This window comes from Microtus oregoni, unplaced genomic scaffold (assembly GCF_018167655.1).
Source record: "Microtus oregoni isolate MIOR12 unplaced genomic scaffold, Mior012 000012F_ref0000307, whole genome shotgun sequence".
NCBI lineage: Eukaryota > Metazoa > Chordata > Mammalia > Rodentia > Cricetidae > Microtus > Microtus oregoni.
The window spans coordinates 36,008,194-36,030,542 of record NW_024543071.1 but is presented as its reverse complement, the minus strand read 5'-3'; the positions used below and the strand labels follow the sequence as shown (position 1 = coordinate 36,030,542).

General features: G+C 40.6%; 1 protein-coding gene across 2 annotated transcripts in view; it reads left to right on the top strand.

The window, feature by feature from the left end:
* The first annotated feature begins 221 nt into the window (after positions 1 to 221).
* Positions 222 to 22,349, top strand: part of Ptar1 (protein prenyltransferase alpha subunit repeat containing 1) — a 54,473-nt gene continuing 32,345 nt past the window's right edge. For both annotated transcript variants that reach the window (XM_041660971.1, XM_041660970.1), the window contains exons 1-4: positions 222 to 354; positions 7,994 to 8,163; positions 18,023 to 18,089; positions 20,739 to 20,843. In XM_041660971.1, coding sequence (XP_041516905.1) covers positions 269 to 354; positions 7,994 to 8,163; positions 18,023 to 18,089; positions 20,739 to 20,843 — 428 coding nt within the window. In that variant the 5' untranslated portion in view covers positions 222 to 268. The remainder of the gene's footprint in view (positions 355 to 7,993; positions 8,164 to 18,022; positions 18,090 to 20,738; positions 20,844 to 22,349) is intronic.

Below are 22,349 nucleotides of genomic sequence, written 5' to 3'. Positions count from 1 at the left end.
GTCGCTCGGAAAAGGCCCCCCCGGCCCACGCCTGCTCGGGGAGGTGCGGGCGGGACCCTCCTTCCTCCATGCCAAGCGCACCAAAATTTAATCACAGTCAAGGAGCAGATAGTGCCCAACTCAGCAGCGAAGCGGCCCTCCCTGACCCGGAAGTGCTCAGCGGCCTCGGAGAGGACGCGCCTGAGCCGGCGCGCGCGCGCGCCCCCGCGGAACTCCCGCCGGCGGCTGGGCTCTCCCGGAGGCGCGCCGGATCGCGGCGGCCGCCAACATGGCCGAGACGAGCGAGGAGGTGGCGGTGCTGGTGCAGAGGGTGGTGAAGGACATCACCAACGCTTTCCGCAGGAACCCGCACATGTGAGTCGCGCGTCCTGCGCCGCCGGGGTCGTCGGGGGCGGGCCGGTGCCGTGCTCTAGTCCACTCGCGGCTGCCTCTCGGGCCCCACGCGCGCTTCCGACAGGCGGAGCGCGGCTGGACTGTCGCGCCGGGCCGGCTGGCCGTTACCAGGACGCGTGGCGGGCCGGTGTTGGGAAGCGACCTCCGACAGCCACGTCGGAGCGTGGAGTTTCCTGCCCTGCCGGGCGCGTCCTGGGAGTTGTGACAACTCTTCTCCCGGCCGCCCTCCGCCTGGGCGCGCTTGCTCCGCGGGCCACCACTGTGGGTCTCCGTGCCTTGCAGGCGGCTCTCGGTGGCATCCCCTGCGAGACTCTAGAGGGTCACCCACCCCATCAGACTCCCCGCAGCCCCCTTTCAGGTTACTGAAGTTGACTGGGGGCTGATTTTGACTTTTCCCCTCACTTGTCACAAAATTGCAAAGCTAGTCGGATGTAACAATTTTTGAAGGTGACCTGGGTGGATCTCTCCTAAAGCTGTTGCAAACTGGATACTTTTTATCAGAAGCGCGTCGGAAGTTATAGACGAGCATCTTTTGACATTCTTACCCAGAACTGTTGCCCTCTCTAAGTTCACTGAAGGACTGACGTATATTCTCCTCCCTTTCCGTTTACTTGTTATTCTCTAGGAAGACACTCTGAAGATTTTATTCTTTATAGCACTCTACCTTCAACGAATGAGAAGAAAACTACGAAAGAGTTACCCTCATCAAGTAGACAGAAGAATCAGAAAGAAGCAAGAGTATAGTCCATTTCCCCTCCCCTCTCTCCTGGGGAAACAAACATGGGAGTCTAGTTTTGTATTATTTTTTCTTTGAGTCTACAATTTATTTTTAATAGTCTTTATCTTTTTTAACTAGAGCACATGGATTGTTTTTAAACACTTCAGCCTCCTTCGCTTTTCCGACTAAATGAAAGGCCAAACCTACATTTTAACAAATTGTCCTTTTTCCTCCAAGGTGGTGTTCATAAAGAATTTAGCCGTCCTCGGATGGCCTGCTCCCTTGTGGCAATTAGGGGCTTAAAACTGTACTTCACTAAAGACAAAAGACTGCTGGCCTTAAAAACATACCTGAGTCTTCTTCCTTTCCTCTTTTGACTATTGGCTTTTTTCAGAATGAATGTTTGGAGTGATTTCCTGGCAGTAGCCATAGTGGCTACTGGGCCTTTTAAAGAATGCTTTGAGGTCTTGTGTGTCAGTCTTTGAGGCCCTTTTTGAGAATTCCAGCCACAGTGCGAAGAGACATCCTTAAAAAAAAAAAAAGTTGGGCAAATGAAAGGTTTATTTTTCATTGTGTTTTTTCTTTTCTTCCAAATGAAATTATAGCAAAGGTTAGAGGTCCAATACAGTAATCACTTCAGTTTCTCATCTTTGAGGTAGACTAAAATTATATTTGGCAAAACTAAGATTAGGCTAATGGGTTAGTCAGGTTGACTCGGTGCCGTATGGAGCAAGTGTCTGTTTTTCTGGATCACATTTACCAGAACTCTTAAAGGGCTCCTTCTTCATATTTTTACTCTGCAGTCTCATTAATATATACTCTATCAAAACTTATCGTTATTTGTAAATATTTGGGTCATTTGAGATAAGAAAGTTTTAGCTAAGTTGGGCACCTGAAATAATGAGTTATGTAAACTGTGAACATTTAAATAGCTCAATTCATTATTTAGCATTTTCAGCAGCTGTATTTCAGTACACATTCGCTACGGTAGAAGTGTCTTCTAGCTATCATCTTTTAAAATGTCTTGTATGTTGGACCTTTCAGAAGTGCCCGTATGTCTTTGCTCAGTCTGGCCTTTTCAGACTCAGAAAAGCTGTTGGTCTACCTTTTCAATAACCGGTGTCTGTCTTTAAGTTAACATCTAATAACAATATTTACAAAAGTTTTTCATTATTTGCCTTTTATTTTCCCCTTTCCTCCAGTGTGAGATAGATTGCTCATTTATTTGTTAACATCTACTTCTGTGAATATATTGATTTTGTTTCTGTAGAATATCTACCTGAAGCAATCAAAGGTTCAATAAGAACTAAGAATGATGTATCTATCAGGTATGGCTTGGTTTTCCCCTGGCTCCGTGTCTTCTCGGTTTGGAGGGCTAATGAGAATTCAAAGCACTGGAGTAACCTCGGTCCCTCCACTCCTGGCCAGAACACTTTGCAAAGTGGAAAACACAATACAGATATTGTTTCGTAGGAGACTGGGAATCCTATTGGGTTCCCTGCAATTAGTGGTTTGACCCAGAAATATTTATTACCATGAGGTATAGACTGTGCCTTAATGTGAAAGACAGCTATCTGCTGTACAGCCTAATTAGGCCATCAGGTTAATAGTCTCTTATTCAGCAAATTGATTTGTTTTATTGAATATCTATGTTGATTTGAGGAGCAGTGGGTACCATATTCACTGTATGAGACAAGAAGTACAAATATAGTTTGCACTGAAGCCAAATTTCTGGTGCGATTGAGCTGTGCATCTGCTATATTAGCCATGTGTAGCTGTGGAACACTTGGAGTGTACTTACTGTGAATGAGAACTGAACTTTTGATTCCAAGCATAATTATACTCATAATAAGTGAGTACTATGTTGTGTACTGTGGTCTTAGTGGACACCTAAGACCTAACCTACATGAACAGTAAATTAACTCTACACCATAGTTCTTAGTGAAGATGTGTTTTGAAAGAGAAGAGACACTGGGTGTGTCCTAAGGGAGGCAGCTTTTAACACGAACGTCAAAGTCTAGCTAGGACTTACTGTATCAGGAGAAACTGGGAGCAATACATTGATCAAAAGCAGCAAGGTGTGATTGAAAAGATTCCGCAGGAACGGGTTATAGAAGTCCTTGACCGTCGGGCCTAAGTGTGGAATTCATGTGTACAGCAAAAGAACACTCCCATTTGACAGGCAAAATGCTAGTCTGGGGATAACTGTACTGGGAGCTGAACATAGATTAGTGCACAGTTGAGAAAGGATTCCTTAATGGAATTTCAGACCAGTCAACACGCACTTATGAAAGGAGACAGAAAGGGTAGGAGTGACATGAACAGTGATGCCCAGAGACTTTATTTGGATTACAAGGTCTCAGAGAGAGACACAAGGAAGGATGCCCATCTCATCAGTAGGGAGGCCCCACAGAAAACTGTTAGGTCAGGGAGTAATATTGAAACACAGTTGAAAGTTGCCTACGGGTGGCAGAATATGAAACTACAGAATATAATGGTCTTATACATGTGTTTTTCACATTTAAATGATAGTGTAGTTATTTTTTAAATTTTGTTTAGAATTTGAGGCCTGGATTTGAACCTTGTCATTTGCTAATTTGATATAGATTAGACTGTCTTATCTATAAAATGAGGCAAAGATTTTTTTACTGTAAATTATTGTGTAAACACAGAATGTGTCATGCAATAAACAATAAATGTCAGTTCCTGTTTCCTAAATAATGTCAGTAATAGTTTCAGTAGTACAGAAAGTAATCTTTAAAATTGGTGAGGAAGCCTATTAGATCTCTGAAATATCTTCAATATCAGTCAAGTTTTAATTATTAATATGCAAGTGTCAGTTTCTGTGGGTATTTTTCTTTTTGGTGATTTTAGAAAGAATTTCAGCATATAAAACAAAAATAGCTATTCAGTAAAGATGTTTATAAGATTTCCTGGATCCGGGCCATTTTCTGTTCAGTTGTGACACTGTACAGAGTTCATGTTTAGTATTGGGGAAATGCATCCTGCTTAGAAGCAGGAAAGTAAGCTGTAGATGACAGCTGTTGTTTCTGCAGCATACAGACAAGAGAAGCTGCTGCACATTGACATCCATGTAATAGGAACCCTGGACTCCATTGACTGTCCACTGTGAAGTGAGACCCCAAACACCTGCAGTGAAGGTGCTGATCCATTCCATGTTGTCCGTGGAGTAGTCCCTCAAGGCACCTACATTGAGCCTTGTTGTACCTGTTTGAGAAGATTAAAACTTTTGCTGCTCCTGACCTCAGTTTCTTCGAAAACTGCTCAATCTGATCGTGCACAGAATATTTACCTGAGCAAATGGTTAAATACAGGACTCTAAGTTTCTAGAAACTTTTTTAAAAATATTTATTATGTATACAACATTCTGCCTCCATGTATGCCCACATGCCAGAGGAGGGCGCCAGACCTCTTTACAGATGGTTGTGAGCCACCATGTGGTTGCTGGAAATTGAACTCGGGACCTTTGGAAGAGCAGGCAATGCTCTTAACCGCTGAGCCATCTCTCCAGCCCCAGTTTCTAGAAACTTAAAATTATGGGGAAAGGAGTTTTGTGGTAGTGAAAGACTCAGGAGCCCCTCATAAAGGCTTTTTCAGGAGGAATAATTGGAAATTATCTGATGCTTATAGTCATTTATAAGCATTTAAAATATCAATTATGTAGGAAATCTTAAATGTTAACGTCTAAGTTTTGTCAAAAGTCTATGTACGATGTGATTTCCCTTTTTTAAAAAAACTTGAGAAGGGCAAAAAGACATATACTCAAACATTATTACAGATTCAGCCTTTTAGTTTTATTTTGCCTGAGTTTTCTACATTTTGGGTATGAAATTGTAATTTAAGATGGAGACCCAGATTCTTAAGATAGCTGCTAGTAATGCCAACTTCCAGTAATCCCCTGAAGCTCAGTGGACCTCTACTGATAAAAGGAGAGATGCAAGAAGAATGAGCTTCCTCCTCTCATTAAAAATGATTTAGTATTCTAAATTGCCTGAAAAATGAGACAGTAATCTAAAGGAATAGAAGCAACCCTAAATTGAAACATTCTGTTGTTCTGAAGCTTATGGACCACATATCTCTAAAGAAAATGCTGTAATTTTTTAGAAGTAACAAAATACTGTTTCTTAGGGTCAGATAACTTGAACAAAGGATTAAATTTTTCTTCTCAGCTCTCTATCGCCCACTAACCAGGAAGCTTGACATTGATGACCTCAGGCTGTTAAATGAATTGATAACCTTTATGTATGCCTAGCACTTCATAGTTTGCCACATTCTTCACCTTTGGTTTTCATAACAAGCAAGAAGATATTATATGTCTATATTTCTGATGAGCGGTCCAGAGGTAAATAACCTAACACATCACACTGGCCATTGGTGGTAGAAGAGAGACTAGTTAGTCAGGGGCTGTTATCAAGGGCTTTTGTCCCTACAGTACTGTGTCTTTTCATTTATTTTTTTTCTTCAAAGGTTTACATCCTTTCAAGTATGGAGATTGCAGGTGTGTGCCTTTGGGGCAGATTGAGGTGGTGCTTGGGGTCAAATCCAGGGCTTCGAGAATGTTGTGCAAGCATTCTACTGGTGTAGGAGGTCCTTCTGTTTATGTGTTGCTTTTATTGGTTAATCAGTAAAGAAGCTGCTTGGCCTGATAGGGCAAAACTTAGGTAGGCAGAGAAGACAGAACTGAATGCTGGGAGGAAGAAAACAGAGTGAGACAGCGGCCATGGAGCTGCCAGAATCAGACATGCTGAATCTTTCCCGGTAAGCCACTGCTATGTGGCAATATACAGATTAATAGAAATGGGTGAAATCAAGATGTGAGAGTTAGCAAATAAGAGGCTAGAGATAATGGGCCAGGCAGTGATTTAATTAATACATTTTCTGTGTGGTTATTTCAGGTGTAAGCTAGCCGGGCGTCCGAGACTAAAAGCAGGGCCCCCACTTTCCTTGCAACACTCTACCTATTGAGCTGCATCTTCAGCCCTGTTCTTTTTTGTGAAGAAGAGATGTGGGACTAGAAAGATGATTCAGTGGTCACACATGTTTGCTGCTCTTTCTTTCAAAAGACAGTTCAGTTACCAACATTCATGTCATATCCAATGGCTCACAACCACCTTTACTCCAGCTCTAGGGGATCTGGTATTTTCTACTTCCTGGGGTACCACCATATGCAATCTTTTTTACAAAATGAATAGGCAAATTCTAAAGATAACTTCTAAAAAAACCTCTCTCTCTCTCTCTCTCTCTCTCTCTCTCTCTCTTTCTCTCTCTCTGTGTGTGTGTGTGTGTGTGTGTGTGTGTGTGTGTGGTGTATGTGGTACTCACATGTGTTTTTGGATGTGGGAGCATAGAAACCAGATAAGAACATTGGTTATTCAGATCTGTCATTTTTCAGCTTATTCTTGTGAAAAAAGGTCTCTCACTGAACCTAGCACTTTATTTTTGGCTAGTATAACTGGCCAGAATTTCTGGCAATTCTCCTGTCTTTGCCTCCAACAGCACTGGATTTCAGTCAACTGTGGCCACAGCTGGGCTGTACATGGGCACTTGGGGATACTAGCTCATCCTCAGGCCTCTAATTCAGGCATTCTACTTTCAGAGCCTTCTTTCCAGCACTCTATTATTGTTAGAGCCAAAATCAGAAGGTGTTTATTAATCAAGTCTCTGTTTTTAGTGCAGATTTTCAAGTTAAGGTGGATTGACTGACCACATTCTGAAATATATTTTGCATTTTGCTATTTTTATCATAAGGATGTTTTTTTTTAAATTCGGCAATATATAGAGGGTAAGTGAGCCAAAAATTTCATAGGCAAACTTACATTTATTAATAATTTGTTTCTGTTCCACATTTATTATTATAGCAAGCAAATATAAACACATTGATTTGAATTCTTAAAATAATTCTATAAAAATACAATTCTTCCTCATTTATTACCTTTGTTTCTCAAGAAAAATTCTTGATGTCTTTCCAAGGGAAATTTAATGTATCTAATACATATTTTAAAGAAATTATATAAAAGGCTTTTTTATTATGTGCATTTTGCTTAGTCCCAATATTCATGGCAGGTAGATCAGTATGTGCAGACCTGCATCATTACTTAGCCGTTACCACGCTGCTGAGCTGTGCTTTCTTTGCCTTCATCAAACCCTTAAATGATTGATTGTTTCCTGTCTAGCTGCAGTGTTGTGCTTAGGATAGGGTAACTGCAGGGTCGGGTAGCAGTATGTGCTTTACAATGCTGAAAGGTGCTTTCAGATTACCATCTAAAGACAAGCTGAACTTTGACCCCTGCCCGTAAGGAGGCTTGCAGTGTACTTTTTCTCTGTACTTCTGCTGTTATCAGCAAACTACATTTTAAAAAATTATTTTTTGTTGCTACAATTCCAGTATATGAGCTTAGTTATTACCCCTCCCCCCAAGACAGGGTTTCTCTGTGTGGTCCTAGCTGTCCTGGAACTTGCTTTGTAGACCAGGCCAGCCTTGAACTCCCAGAGATACACCTGTCTCTGCCTCTGCTCCCTAGTGCTGGGATTAGAGGCATGTGCACTACCACACCCACCTAAAATTAAACTTTTAATTTTTTTGTTATTTTTGTTGTTGTTGTTATTGTTTAGAGAAGGATATCTCTTGTAACAGCTCTGACTGCCCTGAATCTCACTCTGTAGATCAGGCTGGCCTTGAACTCACAGAGATCCACCTGCCTGTGCTTTGGGAATGCTAGAATTAAAGGTGTGTGTCACCACCACCCTCATAGTTATATTTTTAAAAAGAAATGTATGGGATTTTTTAAATACCTTGAGAAATTATAAAAAATATAAAAGTCAGTATTATCTTCAGTTTCTTTTTATATCTTACATATTTAGAGATGAAATTGGCCTGATCCCATGTCCTGAAGCAAGATATAACCGGAGTCCTATAGTCCTGGTCGAGAACAAACTTGGTGTGGAGAGCTGGTGTGTCAAGTTCTTGTTACCGTATGTCCACAACAAGCTCCTTTTGTACAGAACAAGAAAGCAATGGCTGAACAAAGATGGTGAGTATGAGCCTGTCTTCCTCCTGGGCTCTGGTTTTCGCTCTCCTCTGCACTACCTGAGTAGGTGTTCAGCCTCTGTCAAATGAGAAGCTTAGCCTTGATTATTAGTGTTCCTGTTTGTAACCACAAGGATTAAAATGGAAGTGTCTCAGGCAGGATTCAAGCAACCTGCTGCAGCCACAGCAGATTTATGTGTTAGTATCCTGAGGTCATTTGTAAGATTTTATTTAGGATGGCATCCTATTATTAAAAAAAAAAAGTTTGAGCATCACCAAAGAGTTTTCTAGTTCCTATAACTACTTGATTTCTGATCCCTTACCTTAGCATTTTGTGGACAGTGGAACGTTTTTTTCTGTGGCAGTTCGAAGGAGACAGGCTGCTCCTGGTAGCTGAGTGTGAGCCCATCTGTGGCTCTGCTGTTTCACTGAATCCCAGTTGCGATCAGCCCTTCTGGATCTTAGTGCCAAAGTGAGAAAGTGAAAACTCAGAAAGGAAGGAAAGCCTTGGCCTTTGCTTCTCCCGTTGCCCTGCGGCAACTCTTTAGAGTACTGGTAGTCCCTAACAGCCATCTCACCTGGGCTCTTGAGCCAGCATTTCCTCAAGTCCAGCTCTGGCTGCACAAATTCTCCTTAGCCTTTCAGACTCCCCTCGGCTCTCATTTCTGGGCAGTGCTCACCTAAGACCATGTTCTCTTCTGCTTTTGTAAAGCCCTTTCTTCCCCTCGTGCAGCACCATCTGCCGAAGGGCCAGTGCACCTGCCTGGAGGGGGTTTTCAGCAAGACCTTACTTTCTAGACCATTTCAATCAACAGCTCAGTAGTCAATACCAAGGAGCTGCTCTTACCAGAAGCTGCCCTGAGGACCATGGGCAGAAAAGGTGACTAGCACATTTCCTTTAGCTAATAAATTTCAAGTTGAGTGCCAGAAAGCCTCTTTAGGAGACGTGTGCCATCAGCTGTATCATGTCGGAGTTCCCTGAGTTTTTCTCAGTATTGTTCTTAAAAGACTGTCCAAATAGGTCAATAGTACCTTTTCCTGTGTGGACCCTTGTCATAGTTTGAGCTTAAGAGATGTGTTTTCTGTTTTCCCTGTGACTTGTTTCATTTGATTGGTTTTCTGATATGTGTTTCTAATTCACAAGTGCTGTCTAAACTTGGTGTGATGTTAATGGCATGACCTGAGTCTAGGATACACGCTTCAAACAAATGTAAGGGGATTGGCTTTTGTTAGACCTCCTTTTTTGTTCTGTCGCCATGGCATAGGCTTCAGAGAGCCATAGGACTCCAGCAAGTTACGTTTTACCAGATGAAGCTGTATTGTTTTTATCCTGGCGTACAGAAGTGTGACTCGGCCATTGCACACTGGTGGGGCAGAACAAACAACTGTGTCTGTCAGAGAGAAGAAACAGTAGGAATTTAAAGATCAAGTCTAAGTTGTCCTATAGCATTGGACCTTTCCCATTTGTGTACCTGTGCTCAACCAATCTTTGTCTTGTGGCCGTCAAGTCTTCTGTGCATTTCAGGTTCTTGTGGGCACCCTACTGCAGACTATGCCATCTTTTTCACATGACTTCCATCTTTATAGCCCCACAGGACATAATAATCTAAGGCTCAGGTAGGAAAGGGGACATAGTTCAGTGCAGCATCACAGACCACTCAGGTCATATGTAGTATTGTCAGTAAAAGAAGTAAATTGTGCCTTGATGCCTGAAAATGCCAATGTAAAAATATTGTGCCAAATTTATGAACTAAAACACTTAGGATGCAGCTGAATCTTTCTAAGGAAAGGTAAATTCAAACTTTTTAGGAAAATGCCATTTTTTTGAAACTTTTTTTTCTAGAAACAACAGTGTGTATACAAAGGTAGAAAGCTGAAAATTTAGAGAAGTGTTTCAGGTCTAATTGATTTGGCCAGAACCCTGCAATAGAGTCATAACTCATCTTCAAAGGAAGTCAAAGCAGGAAGCTGGAGGCAGAAGCTGAGACAGAGGCCATAGAGGAGTGCTGCTCACTGGCTTGCTCTCCATGGCTTGCTCAACCTTTGCTCAACTCTTTTCCTTCCTTCCTTCCTTCCTTCCTTCCTTTCTTCCATACTTCATTTATTTTCTCATATATTACATCCCAACCAGTTTTCCCTCCCTTCTCTCCCCCAGTCCCTTCCTCCCAGCTCCCCTGTCCCCCAGATCAACTCCTCTTCCTCTGTTTCCATTCAGAAAGGACAGGCATCCCAGGGATAGCAACCAAACCTGGCATATCATGTTGCAATAAGACTGGGCACATTCCCTCATATTAATAGCGTCTTTTCTTATATACCCTGGGACCACCTGCCTAGAGATAGCACTGCCCACAGTGAACAGGTTCCTTTTATGTTAATTACTTCTTAGCAAAGTTCACTACAGATTTTCCCACAGGCAACTCTTAGGGAAGCGTTTTCCCCAATTGACATTCCCTCTTCCCAAATGACTCTAGCTTGTGTCAGAAGGACATAAAATTACCCAGCAAAACAGCATTAAAAGCCCTGAAAGGGCAGAGCTCTATCCAAAGCATTATATATACTTAAGTGTACCCTTCTGCATTTTTTTTCTTCCTTGTTTCTTCTTCTGGCAAGACTTGTATTTCTCAGCTGGGCAAATGCTGGTTGATCCCATTGCAGGCTCTTCTGTAATTCATGGCCTTCATGCCTCTATCACTTCAAACAGCACCTTCCAACATCCCATTTTTTTTCCTATCAAAAATTTTTAAATTTAAAATACAAGTATATCACTTGCGTCTTCCTTTCCTCCCTCCAACCCCTCCTATATTTTCTCCTTCTAATTGCACTACGTCCCCTGCTCAAATTTGATGGTCTCTTCTTATTATTACATATACATGCATATACATATATAAAAGCCTTTTAAGAAGCACTTTTCTGAAATATATCTATCTGCTCATATCTTATGTCATGATTCTCTAAGAGCCAATGCAATATTGAAATTCTTTAGGTGATATTCAAGGCCTTTACCCATCTATTGTATTCTAAAGCCTGATGGCCAGTGTTGCAGCCACTCCATATTTGGCATCAGATTGCAGGTCTTGGCCCCTAGACTGATATTTATCTACAGATCCATTTCATTTGGCTTATATGTTTCAAAACCTGTCCTTAACTAGTTGTATAAGTGTTTAAAAGCAGGATGGAGTTTTGAATTTCTGTTCTTATTTGAAAAATCAGTTGGCCTCAGTTTTAAGTTTCTACATAGCAACAGTAGCCTACAGTTTTCTTAACTGGGCAGGAGGACTGTTGTCTACTGTAACCTCTTCATGCACGTCAGACATGAGAATAGTGTCGCCTGCAAGTGATCACTGTTTTGCTGTGTTTGTGACACTCATTTGACTCCTACAACCATTTGTATTTGTAGTGTTTAATCTTTATTCCAGCCACAATCTACACCTTTCCTTTCTCAGACTTCATCGCCTGATACTCCCTTATTTTGCTTTGTGTTGTGGTCATCAGCCTGGTTGCCAGCATTAGCAAACTGAATTCACACTCATGCCCCAGGAGGCCTTTCTGTCTATTTCAGGAAGCAGTGGATCTCTGCATTCTGTGGGAGTCCTTTGCTTGGGTGACTTTCATAGTGCTCACTCACCATAGACTACTGTAGTTTGTTATTTAAACATTTTTTTTCCTGCTAGACTGGGGGTCACTGAGAACAGGGATTATGGCTCTTACTCAGTACTTTCAAGTACCAAAGTGTCCCTTGTCGGATTAGCAAGAATTCTTAGCTTAGTCCACCACTCAGGGTCTGTATACTCTTTAAATAGCTTTAACTTAAGCTGTTTCTTATATGCTATTGAGTATATTTTAGAAGGAAAGTAGTTTATTATCTTGAATTTATTTAGTTTTAGATGCACAGAAACCATTCTCTGTCAGAGTTGTAAAACCTGGACTATTACTAGAATAGAGTCCAGCTAAGAACGTTGAACCCCTGACTTTGGTAGAGTCTGTATGTACTTTTCTTGTTCCAGTTGGAATTTAGCTACTTCCCTGTGTATGATGTACCCAGTTTAATTTTATGCCTGTGAGATGGTGGTAGATTAGTCATACATTGGAATGTGTGTAGTAAGCATGTATTTACTGGCATATGTTTTGTATCTCAAGAGAGACCTCTTTGATTCCAAGAGTCTTCAGGACATTCAGTAGCTCATGGCTACTGGGGAAGGCATAGAGGAAATGGTCTGCAGTCGGTGACATTTAGAGAGTGAAATCATTACAGTCAACTGTTAGTGACACATGTTTATCTTTAGAGCTTGGTTCATCCTTCCTGTATAGGACAAAGCCTTTGCCAAAAGTGTGCTAGCATCTGCTTTGCTGGGAGACAGACCTGAAAAGCCAGAGCATCAGCAGTCTGAGGTTAAATTACTTAATCTCTTTCTTCCTTTCTTCTTCCTGAAACACTGCTGACTGACACCTCAAGATTTTCTTGTGGATCTGATTCTTGCATTTGTAGCCTAGTTACTTTGTCTTGGTTGGCCCATTCCTGCTTCTTACATTATACCACCCCTCCTCACTTCTTGGCCTAGAGCTTGACTTCTGAATCAGGAAAGATGAGCAGTTTGTGAAGAGGAGAAAACCCGGTTTAATGACAGCTGTCCAGGCTACTGGTGTCTTACATCCCAAAATTCTTATATGCTGCTAGGTATCCCTCTGCACAGTGGTCACTGCTCTGCCTAGATTCCTTCACTTCCTACTAGGTGTCCACTCTTAGCGCTTGTGGAACTGACTAGGATGTGCAAACTTCATAATGAAAATTAACATTCAGAATTTAATGTTCGCCGTATGTCAGATAACCTGACAGTTCATGCTTTTAATCATTTAGCACTTCTGTGAGGTAGTTCTATTGTGAACCTCATTTATAATGAGAAAACACTAACACACAATGTAGAAGGAGACTGCTCTTTCATTTCCCTGCTGCCCAAACCCAAATAATCACAGAAACTATATTAATTACAACACTTTGGTCTATTAGCTCAGGCTTCTTATTAACTAACTCTTACATCTTAAATTAACCCATTTCTATTAATCTGTGTATCACCACGAGGCTGTGGCTTACCAATGGTAAAGTTCTGGTGTCCTCCTTCAGCAACTACAAGTCATCTCCTTGACTCCACCTACTCTCTCCCTCTATATCTCTTCCAGCCTGGCTATATTCTGTCCTGCCATAGGCTGAAGCAACTTCGTTATTAACCAATGGTATTAAAACATATTCACAGCATACAGCGGGGAATCCTACATCATCTCCCATTTTCTGTCTAAATAAAAGGGAAAGTTTTAACTTTAACATAGTAAAATTACATAAAACAGGTGTCAATCAAGAATTACAGTTACAATATTTAATCTATTTGTATTTGGCAAATTAAGGAAAACACTCTATCGTCTATTTTATCTTTGTGAGTCTAAAATTTTATATCTAATTTATCCTTTAGCATAACTAAGGAAAACTATAATTATAGATATCTAGTCTTCAACTCCACCAAAGACTCCATAAGGATATAATATTACCTAAGTAAACAGCAAGTGCATTGTAAGCAACTTCCAAAGTTCTGGAATTGACAGAGACATCACACTTCTTGGACAGTCAACTAAAATCTGTAACATTAGGGCATCCATCTTCAGCCTATAGGTCCATTGTATTCAGCAGATTTTTCCACGAAGCAGGAAATTTGAAGATCTGTTCTGCCTTGTAATGACAAAGTTCATCAGTTGCTTTCTTCTATGTCCTGCAGAATGTCCAGCAGTTTCTTTCATGAAACTGGAACTCTGAAGGACTGTCTTACCTTTAGGCAAGTTCAGCTGTCATTTCTGTGAGTCCTGCATGTCTAATTCTTGTGGAATACCATCAAGCAGTCCAGGCAAGAGGAGTTTCTTGCCCAGATGGCTAGCAAACTCCATAAGGAGCCTCTTCGATGCCCATCATCCTCTTGAAGTAATTGGTGCTTATTGAAATAAGCCTAAGTTCTTAAAACCTTTTAAATGCCATATTCTGTAGGTCTTTGGGGTGCTGAAGATTATCTGTCTAACTGAAATATATCTCTATATATTTAGAAAACCTAACTAATATAATTAAAAGTTTGGTTATTACAGATGACTATTAATTTGTATTTCTTAACTGTATATTGCAGTTTTAAATGAGCTGCACAAACACAGTACCTTAAACAAGAGCAGAAATACATATGCAATGTAGCAAAATTGACCTTAAATTTACATCAATAGATCAATATCCATATCAATGCAAAGTATTCGTATCTGCCTTTAAATAAAAACAAACATTTATAAACAATCATTTTGGGAATTTGGGCATAGTTTCCTCCAAACTGCTTCATGCTGTTCATTGGGTGAAATATTTCAGGGAGGTCTTGTTTCTTCAAACCACATTAGCCTGGAAGGAATTCACAGGTTCTCATCTTCTGTGTACACAAAAGTAGAACCTCTTTTCTAAAGCAACATACCCTTAGACTCAAATTTTGAAGTCAAGATACCTTTATGTTGGTTTAACTTAGCAGCCCCAGAAACAAATGTCTCTCTGCGGTCAAAAAATTCAAAGAAAACACAAAAATATGCATAATCCAGATGCTTTGTGGATTTTCCATCTTTATGTGGCTTATTTTTCCTTACTCCTTTAATCTATGGCTTTTTCTGCTTTAATCGGTATTCTTTTATATTATTTGTAGTATTTTTAAAGACTTTAATTCTTTTTATAACTGCCTTTACTTTTTTTCCTCTCCCTCCTAAGCTTATGTGCATTTTTAAACACATTGTGTCTTGTTTAGAGGTCTTTTATGTTGAATTTGTCCTACTGTGTATCAAAAATCCTTTTTTAACAAGGAGCGTTTTAAGATGGTAAGCAGTGTGGTTGTGGCAGCCCTGGTTGCTGGCTCCACCTCTCTTGGTCTTTCAATATGGCCGAGGTACATTTACTACCAGCTTTGGGACTGCTGGGTAGGAACTGTGTTCACCACCTCAACTCTGGGAAGCACTGTGCAGCACATACACCCTTTTGGTCTGAGTAAAAGCTAAATCTGCCATGCAGCATACTACATGGCCTGGAAATGTCTCCGTGAATGGCGGCAGGAATCCACCATGCTTTCCTTCCTGTGCACAGCCTAACATACACAATCCAGGCGTGGGTGCTGTGCTGCAGGCATGCTCTCAGCTACTTCCCTTCTAACCGCGAGCAGGCATACAAGCACCCAGATGCGAAGTGTGTGGCTGGCCATGCCGGTTAGCCCCAAACATATGGGCACACTGCTCTTTTGTTTCCTTTCTGCCCAGACCTGAATAATCACACAGAAACTATTAATTGCATCACTGTTTGGCCTATTAGCTCAGGATTCTTATTAACTAAGTCTTACATCTTAAATTAACTTATTTCTATTAATCTGTGTATTGCCACAAGGCTATGCCTTACAAGTGGTAAGGTTCTGGCATCTATCTTTTTGAGCACAATGAGACTGATTTACTTGGGTGTTTGTTTTGCCCAGAACTCCCAGGAAGTGGTAAAGCAGGGCTGTGATCCTAGCACCTGCTGTCTCTAGTAAAGGAAGCACTACAGTGATGAGCCTTCTTCCACAGCCTCTCATGGATGTGTGGGGACCAGTATTGAATGTGTGTGTGTTTATTAGCTCTGCTTGTGCTACTGCACAGAGGCTTCTGTCTCACTTTAGGGAGTAGAGGGGGAGAGTTGCATTAAACATACAAACAGATATAACTTTCATTGTATATTTTCTGTACTATAGAAGGACACAGGGACCAAGAGCCAGTTTACTTAGGGAGCTTTTGGGACAATCGCTGACATCAAAGAAACCCACAGCTTCCTTTTCGCATATAACCCTTCCCATGTGCTCTAAGTGTGTTCTGGGGTGGGCACTGGTGACTCTTCTGAGGTTAGGAATAGAGCCAGTTTCAGTGGACAGCAATTGCCTCTTTGTGCTGTACTTGTGGTGTGCTTCATAGCGTCTCAGAGCATGCTGTCTTGACATCACACTCTCCACAGTCTGCTGTACCTTTACCACTGCACTCCTAATCCCCATGGGCACACTAGGAAGAATTAGTCATAGCTTCTTAGGAAGGCCCCGGGTGGTATATGCCCTTTGTTTGCCCTTTCCAGCAAGAAGATAATCTTATGAAGGGTAAGATGAGGTCTTATTAGAATTATATCAGTTCCTTGAATCCTGGGACTATTTAATCCTTGCTCATTGTTGATACTTAGAACATTTGTGGAATAAAGTGAGTAGTGATGTTGAACATTATATTAGTTTCCTTGGCAAACATTAAGTTAGTGCCAAAAGCTATTAAAAAACAAAAAAAGGATATGAATTAGATTGTTTTTTATATCACAGCAAGCTTGAACATAGGAACTTGCAGTAGGAAAAATGTGGGTCAGAAGTCAGTGTGTGTAGTTTCTGCTTTTTAGTTTTTAAATGTTTAAAGTTATCCATAGCAGTAGAATCATAAATGCTGAACAAATGCTAATCTTATGTCGTAACAGAATAGTAGTTAACTGGACCATTTTTAAGTGTATACATGAGATAGCTATGTGTTTTCTCTTATGTTTAAAGTTTATCTTGTATTAAGTACTTAAAATGCTTCATTTATCTCTATAGCCAGACATTTCATTTGCAGTATAATTGATATGATCAAAATGTCAGGTATTAACCTTGTGACATACTGATTGGTTAAAATTCTAGTTCTCCGTACTGGAAAGATGCCTCAGTGGTTAAGAGCACAGACCACTCTTCCACAGGACCTGAGTTTGATTCCCTGAACCCACATGGTGACTCATAACTTTGTAACTCCAGTTCTAGGGTATCTGATGACCAATTCTGGCCTCTGCAGGCACCAGGCACACAAGTGGTGCACAGACGTAATACAGACAAAGCGTCCATATACATAAAATAAAAATAATCTCTAGAAAGCCTGAAAGTTTCATTTTCCTGCTGTAAAGTTGAACAGAAATGGCTTGGCTCACATCTATGAGAATGCATTGAACTAATGTGAACAGAGCATTTAGTATTACACTGCCTCCAGCAGTGCCGCAGAAGGTGTAACCACAACTTCTATATTGTATTCACGTGGTATTTAATACACTGGTGCCATTACCTACTTTAGCAATGTGTCTCTAGATCAGTAATAGCAATTCTAAAATTGTCTCCAATTTTACTAACAAGAAGGTATCCAGATTTCATCAATTTTTAAAAGCAGGTTTATTGAGTTTATTTGTATCCATGTTTGGTGAATATGAATAGCCTAGACTCAATGAAGTAAAAATAGTAAAAATAGTAAAGAAAAATGAAGACTGAAGTATGGTTTATATGGCATTTATAATACATATGATGTATTTTCTGGAAAATAGAACAGTAAGGCTTTAAAAACAATTAGTGTACTTTTATCATTGCTGTTGCTATGTAAAATGTGTAGAAGAAAAGGAATTTTTGCAGTAGAATGTAAATTGGATTATGGGTGATTTTTCTCTCCTATTTTCTGAAAACTTCTTAGTGCTTGAGACATTAGTAGAATGATGAATGGTGATTTCAAAATTATTTTTTAATGCAAATTAGATTACTGTCAGATTTTCTAAAAGAATGGAGGATAAATTATTCTCTATGGGCACACTATAAAGTTGTTAACTTTAAAATAATTGTACAGATCCCAAATAGAAGAAAATCCTGAGGATAACAGCCCCACCACTGCCGCCTTAGGAGAGCATGTTTGTTATTAAAGTTAATACAGCCTGGATACAGGTTGTAACGACAGTGGACAAGGACCCTGGAAGAAAGTAGGCTTTGACAGGTAAAACTGTGTTCCTAACGTGGCTCTCTTTATTTTAGAATTGATAGATGTCACCTGCACCCTGCTACTTCTCAACCCAGACTTCACCACCGCATGGAATGTAAGGTATGCCATGTTCTTCAGTGGTAAAGTGAAGCTTCCCCAGACTTCTGAAGGTGTAGAGTCCTGTGACCTTGTTAGCTACTTGGAAATGAAATATAAACCATAGCATCCAGTGTTTGCTTCTTATACAGATTCTTTATAATATCTCCATGACAGTTCTAACACATGTACTGTACCTTATAACTGTCTTTTATGCAAGCATTTTTCCCTAAAATATAGATTGTCCTGCTGAATTACAATATACTGTTTGATACCTGCTTTGTTTTCTTCTTTTATGTGGGGATTACAGGTATTTTGTATGATTGATTGAACTACTAGGCATTGCTTGAGAGTTGAGCTGCACTGGAGTGAAGGGAGGTACCTGGGGTAAGGAATTAAGGCCCAGGCCTGTGGTCTTCATTTACCCATAACCATTGTGATACTGTGAGACGGCCACCAAAATGTCTGACATTCAGGGCGGAAGAATGATTGCATGTGATTAACTCAGACAAGAACTTCTTTATTGAAGAGCTTTTTGTTTTGCTTTGTTTTGTTTTGTTTTTCAGTTAAATGACCCAAATGTGTATATGAGCTCCAATCAACTAGTATTCATTAGACTAAAACAGGTTCTCTTGAAGGAAAGTAGGGTGTGAATGATAAGGAAAAGTGAAATCTGTTGAATGTTCTATTTTAAAATTTCCACAGGATAGGGCCATACAAATTATAATTCTTTATCACTAGAGATGATTTAAATAATATTTTGCTTAACTTTATGTGTTTTAAACAAGGTCCCATTATACTGAATTTTGTATTTATAATTGATTTTTAAGAATTTTGGTAACTTCCACATAGACATGTTTTTTAGATGTCTATGATTAATAGTGATGATTCTGAAGCTCTGAGCATGTTCCTACACCTCTCCGGACTTCAGTCATCACATCTGTTGAATTAGGATATTTGATTGAGCCATATGAAACTGTCTGGTCCCTAGTAAAAGGAACTGGGCTTACTGGAGAAACGGCTGAGTCAAAGGCCAAGGCAGGAGTCTACAGAAGGGACCTAGAGCATCTGAGAGCGAGAATGTAAGGAAATTAAAATGCAGTCGGAGCTGTTGAAGGGTACAAGGACCATCTGAGAGAACTTCTGGAAGTAGAAACTGGAATAGCATTCAGTCCTCTCTGTTTACCCTGGGAAGATGCGTTCCAAGGCCCTGTGCCTGCAGACCTGCGGAGTAGATAGCATGACACACTGCACAGAGGATTCGCATCCCGAATCATGTAACATGAGATTTCGTCAGACGCCCAGAGCTACTTGTCATTTAAGATTTAGAAATTGTTTCTGGAATTTTCCATTTAAAATGTTCAAACCATGGTTGACTGTTGTCTTAGTTAGGTTTTTATTGCTGCTATAAAACCCCATGACTCAAATCAGGTCAGAGAGGAAAGCATTATTTCAGTTTAGAAGTCTCTCTCAGTCCATCACTGAGGGCAATTAGGGCAAGAACTCAAGGAAGGAGCCTGGAGGCAGGGACTGAAGCACAAGAAATGGAAGAACACCGCTTACTGGCTTGCTTCCCATGGCTTGCTCAGCCTTTCTTACAGGATAGCACAGCCCACAGTAGACTCGGCCCTCCCATAGCAATCATTAGTCAAGGAAAAAAAAAAAACCACAGTCTTGCCCATAGGCCAATTTTATGGTGGCATTTTTCTCAGATAAGATACCTCTTCCCAGATGATCCTAGCTTTTGCCAAGTTGACAAAAACTGACCAGCATGATAATAAATTGTGGCAGTGGTTGATTTTGTGTCTCTGGGACAAACTGGGGATTTGCATATCTATTGAGTTACAGATGGTGTCAGTGTGATGCTGTGAGACACATAACCCCAAGCCCCACCATTCCAGCAGTCCTTCCCTCCCCAGCACCAAGACTGCAGATACCTACTGTGGTGCCTGGTTTTTGTGGTTGTGGGGTTTTTGTTTGTTTGTTTTATTTTAAAACAATCTCTTCTCATTTTACATACCAATACCAGTTTTTACCCTCTGCCCTGTACCTTCCTTCCACCCAACCCCGGAGAGTGGGTAAGGCTTCCCATGTTCCCATGGGGAGTCAACAAATTCTTTGAGGCAGGACCAAGGCCCTCCCTCCTATTTCTAGGCTGTGAGCAAGGTATCCCTCCAAAAAGAATGGGCTTCAGAAACCCAGTTCAAGCACTAGGAGTAAGTCCTGGTCCCATTGCCAGTGTCCCCCATAGACTTCCCCAGCCATACAATAGCCACCCACATTCAGGGGGCCAAGTTTGGTCCTATGTAAGTTCCCCTGCTGTCAGTCTGGAGTTAGTGAGCTCCCATAAGCTCAGGTCAGGTGTTTCTGTGGGTATCCCCATCATGGTCTTCACCCCTTTGCTCACATGATCACTCCTCCCTCTCTCCAGCTGTAGTCTGGGAGCCCAGCCCAGTGCTCTGCTGTGGCACCTGTTTTTATGTGACTTCTGGGGACCTAGCTCAAGCCCTCCTACTTAGGTAGCAAGCTCTTTGCTGGCTGAACTGTTCCCTAAGCCTCTCTTTCTTGTTATCCATTCTTTAATAATTCTTTGTGATTAACCATGAGATTTTATTAAAAGCAATAAAAATGATTGAATAGAAAATTAATGCTTTTTTTTTTCTTTTGTTACAGGAAAGAGCTCATCCTTTCTGGCACTTTAAGTCCAATTAAGGATCTACATCTGGGAAAACTGGCCTTAACTAAGTTTCCTAAGAGTCCAGAGACATGGATTCACAGGTGTGATTGATAGGTAGTTTTGTATCCCTGTTCAGTATTCAAGATCACAGCTTATGAACACTGTTGTGTTTATTCAGAATTTGAATTCTAAAGTCACATTACTTACACTTGATTCTAAGAATGATTGGTTGTTACCTGAGTGTCCATGGTACCAAGTTTGAGTTTTCACATTATAAAACGTGAGCAATAATTATACTTGAGCCATAGAATTTGTAGTTCAGTGCTTCTGAAGAGTGGTATACAAGCCCTACTACAGTGCCCTGTACATAGTAATTGCTCAGTAACGTCTGTTTTTACCCATCTGTAGCAGTTTCGGAAATTGTATTTAGGTGCTTAACTATAATACATGGTCTTGTGTTCCTAGTTTAAAAAAAATTAAATTTTAAAGAAGGCTAAGGGTAATTGAGGTGATTGGTGTATGGGCTAAGTGAAAAACTATTAAAATCATAAATGCAAGGAGCATTTTTAGGGTGAGAACCTGAGGCAGTGAGAATACAGCTCCAAAATGTATTCTGGAAATTCTTATTGGAAAGCAGGCTTGTCTGAGATCTCTCGTAACTCTGCTCACTTGACGAAATGCAGTGGTGTTGCCTGCTGCCGTGGTATCATAGGAAGTTACTCTCAGGAAGGTTGTCCTAATTATGCCTCTAACATTTCTCAATTGTGAACATTGTTGGGGTCCTAGGCGGGCTTAAGGTGTCATGACTGTAACCTTGCTTTTGGCTACTATTATAAGTTGGCTTTTAACAAACCATGGTCAGTTGTATTTTCTTCCTTACCAAAAACTGGCATGGTTTGCCCCAGAAAGCTGCTGGTATTGAGGTGGCTATGGGGGCTGATGCCAGTAGGCTGATAGTAAATACACATCTCAGTACTGATGGTCTGTGATTTAGAAACAAACGTATTTTGTTGTGAAACTTCATTGTTTAAAAATAAAATGAATTTTCATACTCACTTTGTTGTACCTTTGGATTGGAAATTTCTTAGTCTGAAAGTATGTCCATAAAAATACAAACTGATTAGAAATCCTTTCTGTTGCTTTTGACTGAAATGTATGCAAATTATCCATAGACAAAAGGAGAGTCTGTGACTGAGGACATTTAAACCTTGATGCTTCAATGTCTTTTCTTTCCTTCTACATTTTATGCTGTGATATCAAAATTCTGCTTAGTGGAAGCCATCAAAATGAAACTTTGTTTGCAACAAATGTGGATGAGGCATGCACATATAATCTAAGATATGAGTCTGCTCCCTGATGCCATAATCCACGGCCGGCCCTGCGCCTAACCCACCACACACACGCACATAGACTGCTTTCTGTAGATTTCCTGGCCAGGGAGATTTGGGGAGCTAATGACCTCTTTTTGATAGATTTGGAAGTTTTAGAAAAGTTTCTCTTTCCTGTTTGTCATTTTCATGTCCCTTCTGACTCGTACTCCTAAGCTGAATTGTATTCCTGAACACAGTAGTAGCAGGTCCCTTGACATACCCATACCCGAGCTTATA